General features: G+C 53.8%; 1 protein-coding gene across 1 annotated transcript in view; it reads left to right on the top strand.

The window, feature by feature from the left end:
• The first annotated feature begins 342 nt into the window (after window positions 1–342).
• Crocc2 (ciliary rootlet coiled-coil, rootletin family member 2) overlaps window positions 343–20,062 on the top strand; it is a 62,820-nt gene continuing 43,100 nt past the window's right edge. Inside the window, exons 1-7 of the mRNA XM_087905706.1 lie at window positions 343–435; window positions 10,423–10,573; window positions 11,463–11,611; window positions 13,809–13,915; window positions 15,516–15,657; window positions 19,002–19,105; window positions 19,653–19,850. Coding sequence (XP_087761832.1) covers window positions 358–435; window positions 10,423–10,573; window positions 11,463–11,611; window positions 13,809–13,915; window positions 15,516–15,657; window positions 19,002–19,105; window positions 19,653–19,850 — 929 coding nt within the window. The 5' untranslated portion in view covers window positions 343–357. The remainder of the gene's footprint in view (window positions 436–10,422; window positions 10,574–11,462; window positions 11,612–13,808; window positions 13,916–15,515; window positions 15,658–19,001; window positions 19,106–19,652; window positions 19,851–20,062) is intronic.

A 20,062-nucleotide genomic window follows, 5' to 3' on the forward strand; every position in this document is an offset into this window, starting at 1 on the left:
CCCGCCGTTGGGTCAGCTTCACTCCAGGTCTCCAGGGAAACCGCTTCGGCCAACAGTGTTCCTTAGCCCTCACAACAAGCCCTTACTCCTATTTCCAGGGAAACCCAGCCCTCGGCGTCCTGGTTGCCGCAGCAACACTCATGGGCTTGTTTGGTGTGTGGTCTCCACAATCAAGGTGGGGCAGTTGGGCACCCGGGAGCAAGTGAATTCAACAGGGCAGAACCAGCATAGTGGCCCCAGGTACTGCACACCGGTGTGGGGAGGCACAGAGAGGAGGGGATTGGGAGGTTGAGGTTCAAGAAGGAGACGTGCTGAAGAGTCCAGGCACTGCTCTGAGGTTCTGTGCTCTCGGCCAGAATGAGCTCCACCTCCAGCAATCCTGAAGACGGGGACGCCACTGAGCAGTCTCAGCTGGGGCTGGCCACCGTGATCCAGGTCAGTGAAGTGGCTGCCCTTTGTGACCCCTGGAGAGCAGGTCTTGAGAGCACTTTTCCATAGGACGTTGCAGGGAAGGCTGCTGGACCTCCCAGGGGCATGCACAGCACGTGCTCATAGTGAATATGAGCGTGTAAGCACAGACCTTTAGACTGGCGCAGCAGCTCAGAAGGAGCCCTGGGCTTGCAGCCTGCACATCAAGGTGGGGGGAATAGGGGCTCCTCTGTTCTGGTAGCCAGGTATGGGAGCAGTTGGAGCTGAACTGGAAGGGAGACTTCAAATTGAGGGTACCCCCCAATACCCACTCTGTAAGCTGCATAAGTCTCTTTTCTATCATCATGGAACTTGCTTGCAAAACAGCACTGATGGAATCACCCATCCCCACAGCCCCGTCCTCCTCGCTGCCTCCCATTCCTCAAAGCTCATCTACTTGCCGGTCCTGCTGTACCTCATCCTAAGCCTCCACATCCTGCTTGCCCTTCACCGTCATCATCCAACCACGCCAGCCAGGCAGTGCCCATCCCCTGGGGATCGCAGTGTGCCCCAGATGGTCCTGCTGACTCAGGGCATTCATTAATCCAGCTCCCAGCCCCTCAAAGCCATGCTGCAGGGGGTTGACGTGGTCCTAGGTAAACAGTGCATCAGATCCCCTGGAAGGAATAGCTGCACAGAAGGAGACAAGTGGCTAAATGACATGGTAGCACCTTTGCACACATAGGCATACACATCTGCCCACATAGGACAGACCATGACACAAACAGAGTATTAAAGCCAGTTGGGGTGGAGGAGACGGCTCAGTGGGTGATGGCTGTTGCCATCAAGTCGGATGACCCGAGTCTGATCCCTGGGAGTCATGTGGTGAAGAGGTCCAAATGCCAAAATTTGTTCTCTGACCTCCCCACATACCTTATGGCACGCGTACACACACACACACACACACACACACACACACACACACACACATCAACCCCGCACACAAATAAATAAGTGTAATTAAGAAATAGGTTAGCTGATGCAATAAGACAAGAGATTGGAGGCCACCCTGCAAGCTCCACCTGACAGGGTCGCGGGCTAAGTTCTGAGAGCAAGACTGATGGTGGGTTCAGAAGGAGTGGTCAGCACACCACAGCTCACAAAATACTCCAGCCTAGCACATCTGAGCTTCACATCACCCTGTAAGGACCTGGTCAGCTCCTTTGAGGCTTCAGGGTGGAAGTGAGTGACTGTGTGTTTGCCAGGGGATTTGAGAGAGAAACCCAGGGTGACGCAAACACCTCTGGGCACCGGTGATGGGGGCTTCTGCCTGCACCTAATCCCACTGTCCCTGGGAAGCTGTCACCTGAGAGTCATACAGGGCCTGGTGAGACTGTTCTGTCTGCCGGGCCACACCCGCTATTTGCACAGCTGTGATTGAGATCTCTGTGCAATTACATCAGGTGAGCATGCAGCAGGAAGGCGCCATGAGATACCCAGATAGGCATATCAGACTTGTGGCAGGACCCTAGGGACCTCCAGCTCCTCTGGCTACACACAGGAAACTGTGGGACCCAGAGAAGGCCAGAGCTTGAGTGGTGGAAGCTTCCTATATGACCAGGAGCGTGGTCTTTGACATCAACCTGCCTCCTGAGACAGGAAGAGCTCCTCAGCATCCCTCTTCCTCTGGCCAGAGTCTGCACATCTGCACACCCTCCCCCAACAGCCTCTGCACAGTGCCCCAGAGCCCCACCCCCCAGGCCTTTTGAGAGCTAGAACTGGAGACAAGGATCAGGCTTGGGAGCCCTGAGCTTGATCCTGATGGGCGGGGCACACTGACTCGGTGAGTTCAAAGACCCCTAAAATTGCATATGCAATGAGGGGCTCTCTGTGCACCAGGAGATGGAGCTTCCTGAATCCTCTCAGACCCAGGTGATGCGAGCGAGCGGTGTGGGAAGAGTCCCCACTCTGGACTTGGTTGCTTTAACAGCATAGAACTTTTCGAACTATTTCTTTTGGGTTAAGTTCTAGTTTTCTGGGAACTTGTCCATTATAAATTTTCATATTTGTTGGCAAAAGCTGTTGCTATGGTTTGGGTGTGGTTTGAATGTGCCCCCAAAGGGTTCACGAGCTGGAAGTCTAGGGGGTGACGGTAATGAAGAGTGGAAAGTGTTTAGGTCATAGGGTACTGGTCCCAGAAGGGATTGGTGGCTTCTTTCTGGCCCCCATTTCCTTCTAGGATGAGTTGTTAAAAAAAAGAAAAAAAAGGTAGCAAATCTGGCTCCTGCACTCTCCGGCTCCTTCCTTCCCTACATCATATACCCTTTTCTTTCACACATACGTCCACCACAATGGCTTCTGCCATGTTGGGCGATAGCCAGGCATCTCACCAGTACCCGTCAGAGGTCCTGTCTCCAGCTCCATGACCTAAATGACCCCCATTTCTATCTATACGAGGGCCAGGCTCACCGTAGCAGCAAGACATGAACAAGGGTAGTGGCTCATATGCTTCTGACTTCTTAATATCACAGGACCTGAAGCAGAGAGAGCAACCACCTCTGCTTTCCAAAGGGTCTGAAAAAAAGGTGTCCAGAACTTAGGACATGCTTCTTAAATACAAGAAAGTGTTAGACTAACCAGGGTGAGGGGGGTCTCCCAGAGCATCATGAGCTTCTTCTTCTCCTTGGCTGGTAATTTATGACTCTAGTCTTAGTTGGGGTTCCTATCGCTGTAATAAAACACCATGATCAAAAACAACCCGGGGAGGAAAGGGTTTATTTCACCTTACAGCTGTAGTCCATCATCCGGGGAAGTCAGGGCAGGAACCTGGAGACAGGAACTGAAGCAGAGGCCATGAGGGAATGCTCCTTAGTGGCTTGCTCAGCCTGATTTCTTATATAATGAAGGACCACCTGTCCAGGGGTGGTACTGTCCAGACAGCAGCCCTCAAGACTTGCATATAGGCCAGTCTTACAAAGGCATTTGTCACTATACAGGCCCCCACATAGTTTCATCTTCCCAAATTGTCATTCTCATTAAACACCAACTCTCCCAGCCTGTGGGAGCCACCAGCTTGCTCTCTGTCTCTGTGTATTTGAACCTCACGAGGACGGAACTGTCTGTCAACTTATTTCACTTAGCATAGTGTCTTCTCAAGGTCCTCCCAGGTCATAGCATGGCTGAGGGACAGTCCCTCCTGTGGATGGACCATGCATTGCTCACCAAGTCATTCCTCCATGGACCACTGAGAGCATCAGTGGGCTACAGGCTCAAATGCCTGGATCTCTGGTTTCATTTTTATAGGGCCTGTCCTAGAAGAATTGAGGGATCCAGCGCTAAATCCACAAGAACCTGCCTTATTTTTCAGTGACTCCCCTATTTTACATTCCCCACTTTCTTTTGCGAACACATGTGTCTAAAGCAAGACGTTAGCTGTAGGAACTGTTCTCACCCACCACTCATTCAACTGCTGACCACAGCTGATTCGTCAACGCTCTGGACCCACCTGTTCTAATACCAGCTACCCAGGGGTAGTGCTAGGGCCTAGCCTTACAGGAGGAAACACGTTAGACACTGTCGTCGTTTGCTGCCCTTTGCCCTCTGACTGGCTAGCTAAATCAAAGATTCCCCCCAAAACACTCAGGCATCACCTGTCGATGATTTAAAGGGTGCCTTCAGGGAAATTTACAACGTGATGCCTGGGAGAGCAGATGCCGGGGTACACGCTGGCCCCAGCCCTGCAGCCACACCAAGCCCCTCACTGGGGCATTCATGGGTGCTTCCTGTGTAAATACTACTGATTATATCCCCGGGGACTGAAGTACTAGATCACCAGATGTCTTGGGGGTGGGCAGAAAGATCCAGAGCTCTCACCCTGCCTTTGCCATTCTGGAGTTCCCCAGGGACCCAGCGACTCCCCCTCACACTCCCCTTTCAAAGTCACTCCTCGCTCCTAAGATCAAGGGTGTGCGGTCCCAGGAGGGCAGCCCGCTCAAGGACAGGAGCTGATGGTGGCCCAAATGTGGCCTGGCCAAGGTGCTAACCACATGCCAGCTAGGGAAGGACACACCGACTAGCTCTGTTCCCAGGGCCACATGTTCAGACACCAATACCACTGCACTGACCAGATGGACCACATCTTCTGCTCAGACTTCTCTTACCCGTGTTCCAGAGACAGGCCCCGCCCTCCTCGGCAGAACATCCCAAACCTTGACAATGGCACTCAAGTTTTCTACCATGTCTATCCCACCTCCCCTCTCTCTGCTTCCTCCTGTCTCCTTGCTCTTTATCCGGGACCTTTGCTTGCTCTACGGGCCTGCTGTCTTCCCCAGGATGCCTGTGCGGGTGTCGGGACATAGGAGCAGACAAGACAGACAGCATCTCCATCCTGCTGAGCATTCCCTGCTGTGAGTCATTTTGTAGTTAGTGAATCATACCTTTGGCCATTCCAACACGGCTCCCAATTACTTGTGTTGGGAACCTGTCTGAGCCTGTTTGGATGCCAAGCATTGTGATGGGGGTGGAAGGATAAGTTGTCCCCGTCATCCTCAACCCCTGCACCAACATCTAGTCCCCTCATGACTTTAGACGCTCCTGCTCCAGGGGCAATCAATGCCCATACCCCAGCTTGACAGATATAGTCAGGGGTGGGAGTGAGGGGTGTCAGTCAAAACAGATGTAAAGCCAGCCTGTGAGACACAGAAGTAGGCATTACCAGGTACCGAGTCCAGGGGTACCGACCAAACCCTCTGCAGGAGGACAAAGTGCTCTGTGCCTACAATTGGGCCTGCTCTTGATCAGGCCAATTCACTGAGGGGGTGCAAGAGGGTCCATGGGCATCCAACCAGGTGCACACAAGGCAGGGGAATATTCAGAGACCTGGCTGTCCAGAAAACTAGTCCCACAGGTATCTGGGGACCCAGGGTTGAGTCTCAGAACTAACACAGACCCTGCCAGCAGTGCTAAACTTGCCCAGCCCAGGCTTTCCCACACAGAGGGAGAAGGGCAGAATTTCCAAGATAACTGATTTAAAAACATCTGCTCCTGGACAGTGGACAGCGCTAAGGAACTACAAACAACCTAACCTGCCTCAACTCACACACTGTCATAGGTTCTCATACTGTCCATCATGATGGAGCCCCTGCGTTCCAGCTGCTGGGTAGGCCCTGCAGCCCTTCTGCAGTACTGGATGGGGCCACACGGGGGCACTGTTGGAGCTCAGCATTCAGACATTAGCAGCAAGCCTAGCTACCCCTGCACTGCACTGAGATAGAGACAGGACAGCTCTCGGCTCTAGGACTCCGTCACCCAGTCATATCCTGCCTACTGCCTAGATTAGGGCCTGAGATAGCACCCATGTTACATTGGGCTTGTCTGTTGAATGCCCTCTCCCTCGGAGACTTTGGGGGGCCCTGTCCTGCTTGCTACTGAGTTCTTTATTTGAAAGGTATGGGTGAGTTCTGCCTTTCTCCACACCTGAAGCAGCCAAGCTCCTTTTTAAGTCCATTCTGCCCTCCCCTGAGTACCAGCACCTAGACGGTCCCCCTGTTTGTGACCACAGTCGTGAGCAAGACGCTGTGAATTAGCTTTGCCCTTTCTGCTGTTGACCCCCTTTGTCTCCATGTCACACCAGCCCTGCCACAGGAAGACCCTGACGGTGCTCAGGGAGTAGGCCAGTGCTGCTGGCACTGTAAGAGGACTCCGGGGAGTCCATCAAGGGGAACTTAGGGGTAGTGGGAGCTTCACACGCACGCCTTTGCAGTTCCTGCTTGGTTCTGGTTCAGATGGGAGCATGGAAGCCAGCCCTCTTACACCCCTGGAGAGTTTAATGAGTTTTGTTTGTTTGTTTTGCTTTGTCTTGTTTTTTGTTTTTTTATCCTTCACCTGCATCCCAGAAGGTACCAGGCTACCCGCTGGGACCACTTGGGGTGCCTGTCTCTGTGTGCTCTGTTCTGCAACAGTGAGAGGCCACCCAAACCCTGCTCAAGAAGCCCCCTGCAGTAAACACACTTTGACTCTCCCTCCTGCCCTACCTAGACAGCAGCCCAGGCAGAGCACTGGGGACTGAAAGAGGCCTTGCTCCTCTGAGTCTGGGATCCCCACCGGTCCTTAGCAGTGGGTTGTGCTTAGATGTCACCTGGATAACCCTTCAGGGTGATCACCATCCCAAATCTGGAAGGGTCATGGCTGTGGGGCAGGAGCCTCGGAGGATAGGAAAGGGCCTGATCTGGAGCCCATCCTTGTGATAGGCTCCTTTCCTGGATATGAACCCACACCGAGGACTGGAGCCCTGCCCCTGACCTCATCCTCTCATCCACAACAACTGCTGCCCCCCCACACAATGTTTGAGTCAAGATCAAGAGTGAGGGAGGATGCATACCCCACCCCCCAGAACTCCCCATTCCTGTCAGTCTCTAGGCAAGGGCAAAAGTGCAGTGTGAGGTTCCTAGGCCACAGGAGAATGGGGAGGCCAGTTTACAAGGAAGATCTGAGCAGTTTACATTCCCAGGGGACCAGGGGGGTGGTGGGTAGTGTTGGGGCACTATTGGGAAGTGTAGGCAGTTGGTGCTTAGCCTCCCTCCTTTCCAGACCTGAACCCCAGCCTTCACTCAACAGCCCCTGGGGCCCTGGAACCCAGGATTGCCTGAATTTCATAATCCATCACTTCACTGACGGTGGTGTGATATATCCGTGGTCACCTTTCATTTGATGGCACAGCGGGGACCCCTCCTCAGTTCTCTTAGAAGGGAGTTCTGCTCTGACTCTGAGAGTGAGGTAAAGAGGTCAGTCCTCTAGATGGGACTCCCTCCACACAACCACAGAATAGGAGACAATGGCGTTTGTCCCCACTGTCTCAAACAAACCCTCTTGGGGCTAGATCTACATGCATAGGCCACTGACAGGGGCGGTGGCCTCCCTGGGGTCTTTGGCATAGGTTAAGCTGGGCAACACAATAGGAAGGAGCTGGTCCACAATAGCGAACGTGGACCAGCTCATCTGAATCCGATGTCTTTTAGGAAAGTGACCATGGAAGTTCCTTTTGCCAAACCTTGGCGTCCTTCCAAAAGTCCGAGGATCCCCCCCCCCCCCAGGAGGCTATCCAGGTCCCGCTAGAACCTTCCCCCAAACCAGGCTGGATAGGAAAAATCCTGGCCCTGGAGATGGTGACCCACCCAGGCTGGGAGGCCACTGGTGGCAACATGGACAAAGTCTGTGGGGCACACGCTGGAAACTCCCCTAGTCCCACTCCCCACCTCGGGCCAGACTTGGGGATGGGGAAAGAGGCGGTCCCGGGTAAGATCCCACGAGATCCAAGCCCGGGTCAGCACAGACCTCCTCGCAGGATGTAGCAGAGCCCCGCGCCCCTCCCCCGAGCCGTTTGTGTGGAGGCGGGGCGGCCCCCGCTTGCAATCCTCCCGCGCGCCGCTAGGGACCAGAGGCGGGAGGGGAGGGCGGGCTGCCAGGGACGCGCCCCTCCCGTTCCCCCTCCGCACCCCTCCTGCTCTGGCTGGGCGTCGACCCATCGCAGGCACCCGGCCACAGCTGGAACCTATTACGCCCCCAGCGCCTCTCGGGACGTCCCGGCTAATAAGTGACCCTCTGTAAACGTTAGGAATGAGTCAAGTTTGTGCTGCGCTGCTGCTTTCCCGTTAGCGGGTGGCGCCGTTGATGCTCCGGGGAGAGGAGGGAGGGGAGGCAGGCTCCTTCCGGCCTGGAGGGAACCTCTAAAAGGAGCCAGCATCACGTCTTTAATCTGGGGGCCTGGGGTGCTGTTTGCTACCCCACTAGGCCTTAGGTTTCTCCTATGCAAAACAGGGCAGCCACGACTAGGCGCTTCCAACTCTTAGAAAAGCAGGCGAGGCCTTGGTGGTCTTGGGAAGATGTAGCAAGCAGAGCTCTGTTCCTCACCAGTGGAGCTGCTGCACCCAAGGAAATTTGTTTACCACCCACTCAGAGCAAGACTGGGAGGTCCTCTGGAGGGAAGCAAAGTGAAGGCACCTTCCAAGACCACCTAGGGGAGTAAATGCAAAACCTTAAGAAAGTAAGCCTTTGCCCAGCCTGAAGGGGCAGACTAGCCAGGCCCTGAACTCATTCATCTGCAGCATTTGACCTTTGAAGGGTTCTTGGGAGACTAGGACAGGCCCTGTCCAGGGCCCTGGAGAATTTGGATACTGGGGAGACTCCAATGTGACTAACCTAAGAGAGGAGTCAACTGGGCAGTAGCACACACCTTTAATCCCAGCACTCAGGAGACAGAGGCAAGTGGATCTCTACAGTCGAGGTCAACTTGGCCTACAGCGCCAATTCCAGGATAGCTAGGGCTACACAGAGAAACCCTGTCTCAGAAAGAAGGTGGGGGTGGTCATTATATTTAGGAGGACTAAGTGAAAGTCCTGGTTTATCTCCACAGAGATGTTCAGGATTCAGAGTAGAAAGAGGCCTGGCTACAGTCAAGAGGAGGTATGGATAAGGAAGGGGGGCCGCTTGGAGAAGCGGGACCTCCCCACCAACACAGGCCTGAGAGTCAGAACCAGCAGGGCTCCAGATAGAAAAGGTTGTCGGTGGGAGTCAGGAGACCACTGAGTGTCACCTGAAGGAGCCCTAGGTGGGAAAGGGATCTGGGGAGTTCCACTGTGGCTGCTACCCTGGGGAGCTCTGGGAGTGGAGCTGCCGGCGTCCATCACCAGTCGTTAGCCCAATGCCTCTAATTCAAACATCCTTCATGCACAGGGCAGGTGGGCCACTGTGGGTTGTTCTTAATCCTCATCATATTGTCCCATATCTGGAAGTTTCCAGCTGACACGGAACAAGTCTGCCCACAGGACCTAACAAGGTCTCAATCCTAGGCCCATTGTTTCCCAAAAACTGTGCCTCCCCTCAAGAAAATGTTGCTGAGAATCTGAGAGACCAAACACCATGTCTAGGTAGACAAGAAGCTGATGACCTTGAGTTTTAGGGCCTGAGTTTCCAAAGCCAGAGGCCCACAGTCGCACTAAGTCTTGGGACCAAGAGGCTTATGGCTCCAAGCTTTCAGTCTGAAGTTTATTGCTTTGGGTGCTTGAGACCAAGGGCCATTGCTCTGGGCTCAGACTACCTGCCGGTGTCCTCCGTTCTAGGTACCCCAACTTGCCTCTAGAACCCTCAGTAGCTCTTCCAGATTCTTCTGGGGCTTGCAGTCTACCAAGTCTAGGCTCCACCCTTGGGTTCTTCACTGAGTTCTGACTTTCTCGTTAGCTTTCTTCACTTACGAGTTTCTGCCCTCAGTTGCTATCTTGAACACTTCAGCTGCCATGCCCGGCATTAGAATGGCTCACGGCTCCAGGTGTCAGGCTTCTTGGCTCCTCGCACCCTTTAATGCAGCTGCTTCTACTTCTAGCTACTTCTGCTAAGACTTAGAAGCTTGAGGTCTTGTCTCTAATTCATTCAGCCAGTCCAGCCCGTGTTGCTCATGCTAAAGACCACAATGCGGACAAAGAAACCATTCCGGAACAAGTTTTTTATTGGCTCTGATGTTGCAACACCAGAGGGTTGAAGACAGGAGACGGCTCTAACTCGAGAAGAGTGACCGGCAAGCTGCTTAGATAGCTGGGAAGGGGCGCCACACGCTTGCGGTCAGTCAACCACAAGCCTCATGTTTTCTACTGAGCGACTAGAGAAAGTGCCCGCCCTTTAGTTTGAGTCGGCCCAGGACTTAGCCCAATCTGCTTAGCGCTAGAAAAAGGCTTCGAGGTGAGTTGTGCTGACCTCAGCTAGGAAGCCTCGCAAACAGCCATTTTCTTGATCACCTCATTTCTGCCAAAGCACGGCCTGAGGCTGGCACAATGCCACCCCACAAGTGGGCAGACTTAAGGAATGTGGCTTGAGTGACCAGTCATGCCCCACTTTGCTATCCCCAGGACTCTTTGCTACATGGAAGTGACCATGTGGTGGCACTCATTGACCCCAGTGAGCTTGCGCGAGGGGCCTGCAGGTCGCTCAGGGCCTGCAAGAACCAGAGCTCTGGGTGTTTTTCAGAAGCTGGAAGACACCATCCTGAGCCCCATGGCCAGCAGGGAGGACCGGGCACTGACTGTCCGTGGAGAAAGCCAGCGGGCCTTACCCACCCCTGTGCCAGCCCGTATCCGAGAGATCGTATCAAGCAGCCTGGTGGAAGAGCCACTCTCAGGTGAGGGTGCTGAAGCTGCTCAGGTACCTGTGGGACCTCAGAGCAGCACACTGGAGTCTGACCTTAGGGAGCCATACCGTTAGGACTGTCTGTGGCCCTTGCTGCCCATCCCAGACTCTCCTAGCCCCATTTTTCCCAAATGGGAAACAATCTCCCCATTGGGTCCCCAGGAGTCATACAGAGGCTGTTATCAATGCTATATGGAGGTGATCTCTGTGTTGTGACACCGTTATGTCATTGTGTCTTGAATTTATCCATCTTCATTTTTTTTTCCCTCCAGAGTGAAAATCCTAAAGATTGACATTTCAGTTTAAGTTGAGCCCAGACATCCTGGACTTTGTCTTTGCCCTCCATCCAGCCCCATGCACATCCTACGATCACACTGCAGGAACAGGCTCCGAGGAGTTCATCCCTGCATGGAGGCCAAATAGGAGTCAGGCTCCCTGTCCCCCACTTGAGCTCATGGCTCCCTTCTGCTGGGGTCTTGATGACCCCTTTGTGTCGCAAGGGCCTGTCTAATCTTCTGATGGCCCCAGGCTACTGTTGGGAAAGAACAGAGAAACACCGCTGCATATTTGGAAAAGCAATCTTTCTGGTGGCAGGGTCCTGCTACCCCAAAGCAGCATTTCCACTACTGCTCAGGAGCCAGACACGATGGGTGGTACCCAGTGTCCTTCACACATGCTTTCATGGGTAGGGACTTGGCCTGGCCGTGCATGAGTCTGAGAAAGTTAAAGATGTTTACTAAAGGCAATAAGGGTAGGAAGGGTGCTTCGTTACAGGAGAGGAAGTGAAGTTCCTTATGGAAGCTCTCTCCTGTTGGTACAAACCTAGAAGTAGGATGTTTGAGGAGGGCCCTGGCCTGATCTTGATGCTGTGCTCACCACAGGGCTGCGGGAGCTGCCAGCTACTACAACCCATACACAGGAGGAGAGCGAACTCCTGCAAGAGGAGCTGGCCCGGTTGGAGGACCTGTTGGCTCAGGCAGATGCTGAGCGGGAGGAACTGGTTAGCAGGTGTCACACGGTCAGCCAGAGGGTGAGTGTGCAGCTGGTATCTGCCGGCCAGTGCTCCCGGTCGAGCCCTTGTTAGGGACCACCTCCCAGGACTGGTGATTATAGTGGTGGGTCCGTTAGTTAGTCTCGGGACCTGGGCAATAGATGGGCTAGTCATAAGCAAGTGAAACCGATGTCCCCTTCAGACATATGTCTGCTCCAGGAGCCCTATGGTGTGACCTGGTCAATGATGACCCACTGGTCCCAGGGCTTTGTCAGTCATAATCACAGAGCCAGCTTCTGAACAGAAGGGAGAGCCAGGAAGGGCTGGCCTCACACCCCAGGCAGAGCCTGTGTGCAAACACTTCTGCCCCAGCCCCCAGCCCTTTCTCATGCACCTACTTACTGCCAGGTCTTGGAATGGGAGAAGTGAGGGGTGACTTCTGAGGTATAGGCTTCAACCAGAGGTTTGGGGGGATGCCTGTGGGCCAGGGGATGCCTTTTTCTATGAAGATAAAGAAAACCGGGCAGAAAAGTGAAGGCGTTGTCCAGGCCGGAGCCCTTTGCACACGTTATTCTCTCCGAGTCACGAGAGCTTCAGAAGCAGAACTGAAGGACAGGACAGGGAAGGGAGAAGAGTGGGGGCTCTGACTCCCTAGCATCTACCACCAGGCCATCCATGTACCTAGCCCGAGCTCTGTGTGGCAGGCCAGATGAGGAAGCTAAGGCTCAGCCCTGGCCAGTGTTCCCCAACACAATGGTTCTTGTGCCCGCCTGGGGGGTGGTCACATAGCAGATATATTGCACATAATATATTTACATTATGATTCACAACAGTAACAAAATTACAGTCATGAAATATCGACAAAATGGTTTATAGCTGGGGAGGTCACCACAACATGAGGAACTGTATTAAAAGGTCGCAGCATTAGGAAGGCTGAGAACCAACCACCCTAATGCCTTACAACCATGCCCAGGCCCAGTCCCGCCCTGGATCTGCTCGTCCTACAGCATGTAATGGTGACAAACCAGAGGCTTGCCATGCTTGGCCATGCCTTGCCCATGTCTCCGAGTACAACCACATTAGCCCTAAGATGCCCACCTGCCGCTGGGTCCCAGTTCTCTGATGCCCTTTCCACCAAGCATGGGAAATGCTGTTTTCTTTAGCTCCATTCCCTAGAGTCCCTCTAAGAAAGACCGCGAGGACCTTCTTATCACGGCCTCGCTCAGGAGCTCCATGAAGCTACTCTTCCTGTGAGCCTCTGCCCTAGTGCATTCTGGGGGTAGGGATCTTCCTAGCACAGGGCGGGAGATGTTGGGAAGGGACCTCAGGGAATAGAAGCTGCAGATGTCCTTCCAAAGAGGAGTAAACTAATAAGCCATGAGTCAGAGCTCAGCCCAGAGCCAGCTACATGGGGGTGCTAGGAGACCCTGCCCCAAACTCTCCCCAGCACACAGGGGGAACTGGGCGAGGGGTGTCCAGCATGTCCTCCTCAGATGACAATACTGTGCCTTATCATTGGAGTCCTCTGATCCCAAATGTCACACTGCTGGTGGCTGGGAAACAGGTCTTTGGCCATCGGCCACTCCTGTGTCCCATCACCGTGCCCTGCTGCGCTTTGTATTTTCTTCCCAGAACTTCCTGGACCCCATGACTTCCTAGGCTCTGGGTTCAGATCCCCACTATAGTAATGGCTGAGAGGCTCTGAGCGGTAGGCCTTGGGTGTGCCTTCCTGACTCCCGCATGTTCCCAGCCTCCTTTCCTAGCCCCTTGGGATAATACTCTGTATTGGTAGCAAGGGGACTTGGCTTCATGTGAGTTAGTTCCCACCTCCTAAGAATGGGGGTTGAGAGTGGAGGTACAGCTTGGAAAATAGGTCAGGTCAGAGGGTCCACATTCATGCCCCATGCAGGCATGGCAGAGCCTGCTTTTCAGCTGTCCCTGCTCCAGCCACCTGGAGTGAAGTATCTCCAGGGACCTCCGGAGCCCTGCCCCCTGCTGCTCCCACCACTTCCATAGTATTCCCAGGACTAATAGCACCCAAGCATCATCCGCTCAACCAGTATGCTTCCCTTCCCCCTCCTCTGTGGGCCACAGGCACTGGACAGAGAAGCAGGGTATAAACAGGTCCCTGGGAGGTCCTGTCTCCTGCCTCTGCCCAGAGTGAGCTTTATGTCAAAGACGTCCTACCTGGATGACTAGAGAGAGGTAGACCAGGTGGGCTCACCTTCCTTCCTAGCTGCAGGCCCGCCTGGATACCACTGAGGCCCGGCTTCGAAAGTCAGAGCTGGAACATAGCATGGACTTGGAGGAGGCCCTTAGCCGGCTGGAGGCCTCACAGCAGAGGTGAGGCCCAATGGACAGGCTATCGGGGTTGCAGGAGTGCGGCCATCATCCCAGAGGGGGCAGACCTCACTCTGCCTCACAACTACTGGCCAACCCATCAAAGCTATTCTGAATTAATTTTGACTGTGAAAATTGGCACAGGGGAAGGACCCTTGGAAGGAGGGGTCACCGTCAAGTAGAGCTGGGTACCATGCCGCTCCCCCTTGCTTTCCACTGGAAATAATTCCCATATCCTCACATACAGCTTCTCACCCTCAGGGCCAGGGAGAGCGAGAGGGGAGAGAAAGGGCAGTCTGTAGAGTGGGCAGCAGGTTCCCTTCCCTTCCCTTCCCTTCCCTTCCCTTCCCTTCCCTTCCCTTCCCTTCCCTTCCCTTCCCTTCCCTTCCCTTCCCTTCCCTTCCCTTCCCTTCTCTTCCCTTCCCTTTCTTCCCTGTGGCACAGGCCAAGGCACAGATAGTACAGACCTGAGAGCCCTCTCATCACTGCTGGGTGAGAGAGACTCCTTTCAGTCTCTTTAATAGTGTTTACCTTTACCCCTGAGTACAGGAAGCAAAGACATCGGAGAGGCTTGAAGCCTTAATACCCCAAAGTTGGGGCCAGGGTTCTTAAGAGAGGCCATCTACAAGTGACAGCCGGCATTAGAGATGGCCTTGTTGTCCTCTGCCCACACTCCTTAGTATATATTCCCACCCCTGGACATGGGAGCATCCATGTCAGGCCCAGAGCAACTGAGGGGAAATCTGCTCACTCCTCCCCATCCACTGCAGGAGTAGGTTTGGGCTCATGGGCAGCCTCCCAAGGCACAGCCATTGCCAAAGGCTCCCTGACCCCATTCCCTGAGTGCGATGCCAGGAGGCTTGGCCATCACTGTTGGTGGGTTACCACAGTCAACCATGAGCCATTGGCATACACAATCCTGGGTGCCCTTCTCTAGCTCCCCCTACCACGCCAACCACAACGGCAGAACTCTTGGCTCCAAGCCTCTCCGATGTCAACAGGCCCTTTTGTTCAGACTTGGCAAGAATGCACCACACCCCAGTCCCAGAAACAGCCCTTAGAGCCCCACTTGAGCCGATCTCGCCGTCACCAACATCCTGCGGTTGGCTTATCCTCCAGGATTCTGGCCGAGGGAGAAAATGCTGAAGAGCATTTTGAAAACCCATGTTGAGGGGGAAGAAGAGCCCCAGGGGAGCCTGATGCCTGAAAAGCTGACAGGATGGCTAGCATCTCCCAGAGGTGCCCAGCTCCTGCCAGCCTGCCCCTCCAAGGCTCCCTTTGAGCCTCCCGTACTTTATAAATTTCTTACAGGGAAAGGAGTGGCCAGGGGTAAGGGAGAACTTGGGAGAACAGGAGTCTTGGGAAGGAAAGATGATGCTGAGCTGGCCCTGGGGAGAGTTCTTCTGATGCTGGCTTCGTGTGGGGCTCATTGTAGGTGGTTGGTGCCACTTGGGAGCACAGGCGGGGGCGTGCACCTGAGCAAGCACGGGAGCCTCGGGGCACCGTGTAGGCCCTTGGTTTAGACCCACAGTTTGGACCCCCAGGCTCCGTGTGCCTCCTTAGGAAGTCACCACACATGAAGCTGTGGGTTTTGTCCATCTAGGAGCATGGGCCTCTCCCAAGTAAACACCCTCCTGCGGGGACAGCTGGAGCACATGCAGAAGGCCAATGACACACTGGCAAGGGAACTGGCCAGAACAACACACAGCTTGCTCCGCCTGCAGGGTGAGCTGGAGCTGCGGGAGGTATGTCGCTGGTCCCCAGAGCCGACCGTGGTAGGTGGGCAGCAAGGATCAGGCAGGGGGATGCTGGCTTCATACAATCCTTCTTGGTAGAAGACCTCACCATCCACCTTCTTGGTCACAGCAGTCTGTGTCATGAGGGACAGCTCAGTCCCCTCTCCCCTTAGGGAAAGAAGAACAAGACTGGAGGGTTCTTGGGTCATTCCTGGCTCTGATGTGGGACATTGTTGGCTGCACAGAGAGGCTGCTTAAAGGACCTGTGTCACATAGCTGTCCTTAAGCTCCTAGCCAGACACCACCAGAGATCCATAGTCTTGCCTACTCGAAGTGTAGTCTCAGGGAATAGAGTTACAGGCCTTGGGAGGTATCTGGGTCTGGTCTACTGATCTGTCAATGGACGTGGGACCTCCTGAGAAGGGCGTGGTCTTGGAGAGGTGACACTTTACAACTGAAGCTAAAGGAGTTCTTTGAGAGCCCTGCTCCAAAGGAGTCTGGATGCACATCCAAGTGTTCTGCACACACCAGTAGCAAGATTTCCCTTTTGAAGTCCCTTGAAGAATAGATGCTCTCCATATGAAAGCAGGAGCTGAGATCACTGGGCCTGGGTCCATATACATCCCTTCATACAAATCCATGTCAGAGAGGCCATCACTGCCCTTCCCTCCAAGGTCAGGAAAGGCAGCCATAGAGACCCCCTGTGCCCTGCCCCCTGTCCCCTGCTCCCAGCCCCCGTTCCACATCTGCCATGCCTGGCAGCAACTACAGTTGACACACCTGCTGTCACCACTTCTGCAGGAGACAGGAGGATATCCTCGACAGTTAAGGTATGAGGAAGAGGCACCAGAGAGCCGGGTCTGTCGTCCCAGGAGGTCTGGGAATAGGCTTGCTGAGGCAGATAACAGCCATTGCCCTGCCCACATTATGTATCTGGGTGTGGTTCATGCCACCCACCTGAGTGGCCTCCACCAAACCATGTTACCCAAGCAGGGTCCATGGTCACCTTGACTTTGCTCGTTATGGGTCAGGTCCTTCCTCTCAGGCCTGTGAAGGGCTCGGCCTGTGAAGGGCTCTGCCTCTGGACTGTTTGCTGCTGCCAACAAGGCTGAGCCTCCCCTAACCCTAACTCGACACGAGACTGTTGGTCTCCTTGCTCAGGCGACTTCTCCCACCTCGTTTTGACTTTGGCAGGCTGTTGCTTTCTATGACACACCCCAGTGTGGGTTCTTCCTGTTTATTCTGCTTATCCAGCCTCTGTCCTTCCTCATGCCCGGAAAGGACCGTTAACCCTTTCAGTATTACCTATGCCCACCTCCCCCTCCTCTCATGCCAACAAGGGGTCTGTGCCAATCTTACACCATCGCTAGTCTGCAGAATCATTCTGAGTTACTTTGCCTCTTTTACCCTGAGCCAGGCTAATTTCTTCAGACTCATGTTCCCTTCAAATCTTTAATCACCTTGGGCTCTGCCTCCTTGACTTAAAATACGAACAGCAGACTTTTCATCTGTAGGCGAACAGATGGAGTCTTTTGTAAACATCCCCCTCCCTGGCTGGTGTGGATCCCAAGCAGCTATGTTGTGCTTGGTGTCTGATGTTCCACCCTCGGCCACCGCCCGAGTCTGAGCCCATTGTTTCTGCTGACTTCTGCGTTGTCTCCTTATGTCACTGGTGATCTTTGATTCTCTAACAGAGAGCTGGTTATTTTCCTTGGAACTTCCTGAAAATTCTTTGAAACTGGGATGAATGCAGGATTTTCCCAGAAAGGATTTTTAACTGCGTTTGATGGGGGCCTAGAGCCTCCAATAGTCTTTGAGCCACACTGCAATAGGCTTTCGGCTTCTGCATTTGTAAAAACATAGATTGTGTGCGCTTAGGCTACATGATGCTTCATAGTGGTTCCAGGCACAGGGAAGAGCTGTTTCTTTTGTTTATTTGCTCTAACATTTTAGACAGGCAGCTTCTCTGCAAGACAGTGTGTGTGTGTGTGTGTGTGTGTGTGTGTGTGTGTGTGTGTGTAAGCCTGTGTGTATGGTATGTGTAAGACTTGTATATGTGAAGATAAAAGTGTATTGTGTATATGTGCATGTGTGGGAGTGTGGTAAGTGTGCACGTGGAAGTTCACTGTGGTGAATGACTGTCTGAGTGTGTCAGGATATGTGAGTGTTTAAGTTTCTGAGAGCTGTATGAATATAGTGTGTTGTTTGTATGGGTGTATGTTTGTGTGCACGTGAATCTGCATGTCTGTGTCTCTATGTGAGTGCTGGTATATTAGAACAGGATGAAAGTGTAAGCGTGTGCTTGTGGCACGTAAGAGGTCTTCTTGTTCTCTAGTCTACTCAGTTTTAATGTGTTGAGTGCAGCTTTGGATGTCCACATGTTACATGGTGCCGGGTTTCTCGCCTGTACCTGGCTGCACTGCTCCCTGGGCTAGCCTACTCAGCCTTGTCAAGAAGCGGAAAGGTCTAGAATTTCATGCTCCTATGAGACAGGAGCCAGTACGCCTCATCTCTGGGATGTGACAGAGTACAATCAAGTGTTCCTTGCTGTGTCCCAAGGTGTACAAAAGTGTGGTCCTGAGATCAGGACCCACAGAGGGCTCAGACACGGGGTCTGCTGAAGAGCTGGGAATGGCCTCACATAGGAAGAGGCGTGGCTTTTAGACGGACATAGGGAGAGTGTCCGTCCGAAAGCCATGCTGAAGAGTCCTAGGTGGAGCTAAATCATGCAGGGACCTGCAAGGAGCTATAATGGAGCAATTGATACAGAGAACGCTGTAGGTCACAGGGGTCAGCATACAGGACACAGTGAGATATGATGATAGGAAGGTAGCATATAGACCCCAAGAGCCTTCTGGTTCCCACTGTTCGCTAAAAGCTGTGAGCACATGTTATGATGGGCATGTCACTTCACCATCACCAGCCTCCTCCTCCTCCTCCTGCTGCCTGGCTTCTCTGCTGACTCCTCTGCTGCTGGCTGCTCTAGGGTTCTATTGGTTCTAAGAAGCTGTTACCCAGTTTCTTAGCCCCTACAGGGCACGGGTCCTGCACATCTTGTAGAACCTCCTAGCATTAGACCTCCCATGGCACTAAGGGGACAGGGGAGCAGCTCCTCCCTCAGAGGGCATTACCAGTTCCTGGGTGGGACAGTACTCCCTGCTACCATGGTAGGACCTGAAAACAGTCCTCTCTTGGAGGACATGGCAGTACCTCCCATGTGGCGTTGGGAAGCCCGTGGGATGGATATGAGGCTTGGATACCTAATATGTGACACAGGTTCCCCTTGAAGTCGATGATAGGGTGATAAGAGGGGGAAGGGACGTGGCCTAGTAAAGGCAACCTCTTATTATCAGACCCAAAGGTTGGGCCTGAGACAGACTCGGGACATCTTCCCCCTGTGGAGACAAGCCAAAGCTCTGCAGACACACCTGGCTGAGCTCCGGGCATCCACTGAGAGGTAAGCAGAAGTGCCCACCCCGTGGCACCTGAGTGGTAGGACACGACTCCTCCTGGGCTACAATTGTGCTGGTTCTGGCTGTCCCCTGGGAAGGCGGACAGCTGGGGAAGAGATGGGTAGGAGGAGGAAAGGTCAAAGGAAGGCAGGGCACTGGCACATGTGTGGGAGGGTGGACACTGGCTTTCATAGGGTTTCAGGGATCCATCTAGGCCTTTCTGAACATCTCATGGTGATCCTAGGCATGCCCAGTTACCCTCAATGTAATCATACCCCCTTTTACACAGGAGGAAATAAAGGCCCAGATGCCAATGTCTTACTCAAAGTTGTCATTTCTGGTCAGGCCCATGCCTGTTCACTCTTCTTTGACTCTATCCACGCCATTCTATGACATAGAAGCCAATTCATAGCATACAGTAGGGCTTCTCCTGAAAATGGTCATTGTTCATGTGACCTGCCTCTCCCTCTGAGATCTCGCTTGCAACATCCTGGGTCCTAAACTCCCAGCAGCGTCATGAGGCTCAGTCAAGGTACCACTCTTATATTCCAGGGGTCTCGCTGACGTTCGAGCGGACATGGCCCAGACGGCCCAGCGCTTGCACGTGGCCTGCCTGAGCCTCGACTCCCACCTGCAGCTGACAGCCAGCAGCACGACCCGTGACCTGGAGCAGCGGCTGAGGGAGCAGGCCAGGGAAATGCTGCAGCTGCAGGGCCACTGGGCGGCTGAGAAGGTGGCGCTACAAGCCAGGTGGGCCCTGGGCTCTGCCTGGTTAGTGGAGGGATGCCCACGAGGCATGGACTTGAGAAGAAGTGGAGAGAATGGTTGTAGTTTTTCCGGGTGATGGCACCCAGCATTCTGACACGGGGCTGCAGATCTGAGTCAGGGTGAGAGCATGAGCCATGACAGCTGAGCTTCAAGATAGCAGGAGTTATCAGGGTTCTATAGCAGGGAAAGCATCC

The sequence above is a fragment of the Myodes glareolus genome, chromosome 1 (assembly GCF_982192425.1).
Source record: "Myodes glareolus chromosome 1, mMyoGla1.1, whole genome shotgun sequence".
NCBI classification, from domain to species: domain Eukaryota; kingdom Metazoa; phylum Chordata; class Mammalia; order Rodentia; family Cricetidae; genus Myodes; species Myodes glareolus.